Below are 4447 nucleotides of genomic sequence, written 5' to 3' on the forward strand. Positions count from 1 at the left end.
AATGCAGAAAAGATTGACAAGGTAAGAGACTATTCTGAAAATCTGATTAGCTGGCAGGAAAAGGAAGAAAGCATGGTGCGACAAAGAGCGAAAATCGAATGGTTGAGATTTAGCGATGGAAACAATAAGTATTTCCATGCCTCCATTAAAATGAGATAGCAATTCAAGATAATGAACAAGCTTCAAAAGGAAGATGGAACTTATGTAACAGCCCAAAAAGAGATAGAGAATGAAGTGCTAGCTTTCTACAACAACCTGATGGGTAGAAATTCGCAGGGCCTGGAAGGTATCGACGTTGGTGCAATGCGGGAAGGTAATCAGCTTAACGCTAGTCAGAAAGAGATGCTAGTAGAGCCTGTTACGGAAGACGAGATCGTGACTGCTCTAAAAGGCATTGGGAATGATAAGGCTCCCGGTTTGGATGGATTTGGGGCATACTTCTTCAAAAAAGCTTGGCAAATAATTAGAAAGTATGTGGTTGAAGCAATTCAGGATTTCTTCACCAACAATCGAATATATAAGGCTGTGAATTGCTCAATTGTCACGCTGATCCCAAAACACGGTGGTGCTAAAGATATTACAGATTATCGACCAATTGCCTGCTGCAGCACTCTTTATAAAATCATTTCCAAAGTGTTAGCTAATCGGCTTAGCAGAGTTCTAAAGGTGATAGTTGGTCATAACCAAGCGGCTTTTGTTAAAGTACAAAAAATCCACAATCATATTCTCCTCACCTATAAGTTAATCAAAGGCTACGAAAGACGAAGTATCTCACCAAGATGTCTACTGCAAATGGATATTCAAAAGGCTTATGATACGGTGGATTAGAATGCGTTAGAAAAGATATTGAATGAGGTAGGATGCCCTCGTCAGTTTACTACTTGGATCATGACTGCGGTTTCTACTGTTTCGTACAAATTTAATGTTAATGGATACCATACTGATATAATGGAAGCTAGAAGAGGCCTTAGACAAGGCGATTCTATATCGTCTATGCTGTTTGTAATTGTAATGGAGTGTCTTAACAGATACCTATGTAAGATGCAAAGAAATAGTGAATTCAAATATCATCCAAGATGTGATAAATTGAAAATCACAAACTTATGCTTCGCGGACGATCTTCTAATGTTCTCTAGAGGAGACAAAAAATCAGTTGAAATGATGATGACAGCGTATGGTAAATTTTCAAAAGCCATAGGTTTGGTGGTGAATCCGCAAAAGTGTCGTATTTACTGTGCTGGAGTGGATGAAAAGACAAAAAGAGACATGCTCACAACCTCTGGCTTCCAAGAGGGACAGCTCCCTTTTAAGCACCTGGGTGTCCCCGTGACAGGTAAGAAGCTTTATACACACCAATATTCGCCTTTGATCGACAAGATTGTCTGTAGGATAAAACATTTGACAGCGCGGTTACTTACTTATGCGAGAAGATTGCAGCTTATTAATAGTGTTACGTTTGCGTTGACTAATTACTGGCTGAACTGTTTTCCTTTCCCCAAACATGTCCTACAAAAAATCGAAAGCATATGCCGAATATTTCTTTGGACAGGTGGCTTTAAGGGTAGCCGCAAGGCACCCGTAGCGTGGAAGCCATGGTGGTTTGAATGTTATCGACATTGAAATCTGGAATAAAACCAACTTAATGAGGTTGCTTTGGAACTTGAGTGGCAAAGAATATTCTCTTTGGGTAAAATGGATACAAGCGTATTATATTAAAAACGGTAATCTGATGGATATCTAGAGTAAAACAACTGATTCTTGGATTGTAAAGGCCATACTAAGTCAGAGGGATGATCTCACACAAATGGAAGATTTTGAAGGAATCATGAAAGAGAGCAATTTCAACATGGGCAGAATGTATAGGAAACTGCAGGATTATGGACAGAAAGTGAATTGGAAAAACCTTATGTACGGGAATAATGCGAGACCCTGCACCAACTTTATTCTTTGGCTTGCTTGTCACGGAAGATTGGCAACAAAAGACAGATTGTATAAATTTGGTATGACCGACAATACAAGTTGTTGTTTCTGTCCAAAGGTAGAATCATTAAACCATTTGTTCTTTGAATGTGAAACCATGAAGAAAATTTGGATGGAAGTCCTTCAGTGGGCAAGAATTAACCATGTCCCTGAAGATTGGCATGAAGAGAAAAAATGGCTGGTGCACCAAACTAAAGGGAAAAGGACCAGGGCTGCTATCATCAAAATGGCGGTATCAGAAACAATTTATGAGCTGTGGAGGATTAGAAACAACAAAAGTTTTGGTGAAACTGTTGATATCACAAAAGTGGGACGGAAAATTATAGATACATTGATTTATAGAGGTTGGTATAATAAGAAGATTAGAAATTATATAGCTATCTCAATAATTGAGGAGTAATAGTTTCCTTTTTTGTTTTGTTTGTCCCTTTAGTCCTTTGATGAATACCTTAGTGGCTGGATCCAGTTAGGATCACTTGTACTTACTGAGATTTTTGAAATTAATAAAGTATTATATTTTCAAAAAAAAAATATTTTTTTTTCATATTATGATTTAAAACAAAAAATATTCTAATTTATGTTATGTGGATAAATTATTTCTATTCGATCATGGTATATATAATATTAAAATGGCTAAATTATAGTTATGATCATCAATTATTTATCCGATTCACGAAATTAGTTTTATATTTTAAAAATCCTAACAATTTTAATCCTCCTCTGACATTTTTCATAAAAACTCGATGAGATGTTCGATTTTTAACTTATATTTTTATCTATAAATATTTAATGTAATGTAAAATATATATATATATATATATATATATATATATATATATATATATATATATATATATATATATATATATATATATATATATATATATATATATATATATATATATATATATATATATATATATATGGTTGATAATCATTCCTCTCATCTCTCATTATAAAATGCTCTCACTTGATATGCTCCGTGTATATATATATATATATATATCGTATCCGGTAAGAACTAATATCTATTGTGAGAAACGAGAACTATCAATATCAATCGGCGAATTTAATTTACGCCTAAGATTTAAAACTTCCATATCACGAACAACATACTGAATTATTTTCTATAAAAATAAGTTCTTACCATAAATATTTTTATTTTTTGATTAAATCATTATTAAATATTTTTTAAAAACATACTTAATATTAAGTTACAATATTATAAATTAGTTTTATTAAAAGAAGAATTATTATTTTTTGTTTTGTTTTTATTTTTAATATTAGGAAGATAAGTAAATAGTTTATGCTTCTAGTTTTAAAATTATGTCATTTAACTTTTAAAATATTAACTCTTATATATTTAATTTAAAAAAAACATATTTTAACATTTTATCTCACATTTTATATAATTATATTTTTTCACAATTTATTTTGGGTAAATAAGTTGTTCAGTACTAAATTTTAAAACAAAACATGACATACAATATTTTAATATCAATATACTTAAGATTACTAAGTAAAAAATTTAATACTAATTACATAGTTCATTCTTTAAATTATAAAAATTAAAAATAATAAAATAAATTGATTTTCTAAATAATTTGTTTTTTTCGATTTCGATTTGGTTTGATTTGCGGTTTTCTATTGGGTTGGTTTGGTTTTGAACATCCCTACATTAACATATAAAAACGATAACTTCACCAATTTTTTTTAAGTTACTATTAATTCAAAGAATGAAATATTTAATTAGCATAAAACAACTTATTAGTAATTTTAATTGTGATGATTAAATTGTAATTAAAATATTGAGGGTCTTTTTTGATTTCAAAAGTAATTTTTAGAGAATTTTATTCAACAAAATAAATTGTAGAAATATATCCTTCAATATATACAATTCAAAATACTACGAGAAAATAGTTTTTTTTTAATCAAATTCATTTTATCTGCGTTAAATTTTTTAAATAAAATCAAATGACATAATTTAAAAAATATATATTTGTTTTTATTAGAAAGAGTAGTAAATAATTTATGCTTCTAACTATTTTAAATTAATATAATTTTGGCATTTTAAATATATATATATATATATATATATAATAATACTATTTTTCTGATTTTTTAATTTTGAATTCTTCTTCTAGTATTGAAAAATATTTAAAATATAGAAAATTTTAAATTTAAATAAAAATACAGAATACGTTTGAGTTATATTTTGTACTTATAATATTTTAACTAAATATTAATTATATTTATAAAAAATATTTTAATAATGATTTAATCAAAAAATAAAAATATTTATGGTAAGAATTTCTTTTTATAGAATATTTAAATGTTAAGTATAATAGAAAATTATTCACTATGTTGTTCTTGATGTGGAAGTTTTAAATCTTAGGCGTCAGTTAAATCTGACGATTGTTGTGGCGGTAAAGCGGCAAGCAACAAAAGTTTTGGAAATATTTATCCG

General features: G+C 29.1%; 2 protein-coding genes across 2 annotated transcripts; both read left to right on the plus strand.

Moving 5' to 3' along the window:
* The first annotated feature begins 888 nt into the window (after positions 1 to 888).
* On the plus strand, positions 889 to 1620 carry LOC131598565 (uncharacterized). Its single transcript, XM_058871151.1, has one exon. The coding sequence runs from the start codon at positions 889 to 891 to the stop codon at positions 1618 to 1620; it is 732 nt and encodes a 243-aa protein (XP_058727134.1).
* Positions 1621 to 1804: 184 nt separating this feature from the next.
* Positions 1805 to 2380, plus strand: LOC131598566 (uncharacterized). Its single transcript, XM_058871152.1, has one exon. The coding sequence runs from the start codon at positions 1805 to 1807 to the stop codon at positions 2378 to 2380; it is 576 nt and encodes a 191-aa protein (XP_058727135.1).
* Positions 2381 to 4447: the final 2067 nt, after the last annotated feature.

Source organism: Vicia villosa, linkage group LG4, assembly GCF_029867415.1.
Source record: "Vicia villosa cultivar HV-30 ecotype Madison, WI linkage group LG4, Vvil1.0, whole genome shotgun sequence".
Classification (NCBI taxonomy): Eukaryota; Viridiplantae; Streptophyta; class Magnoliopsida; order Fabales; family Fabaceae; genus Vicia; species Vicia villosa.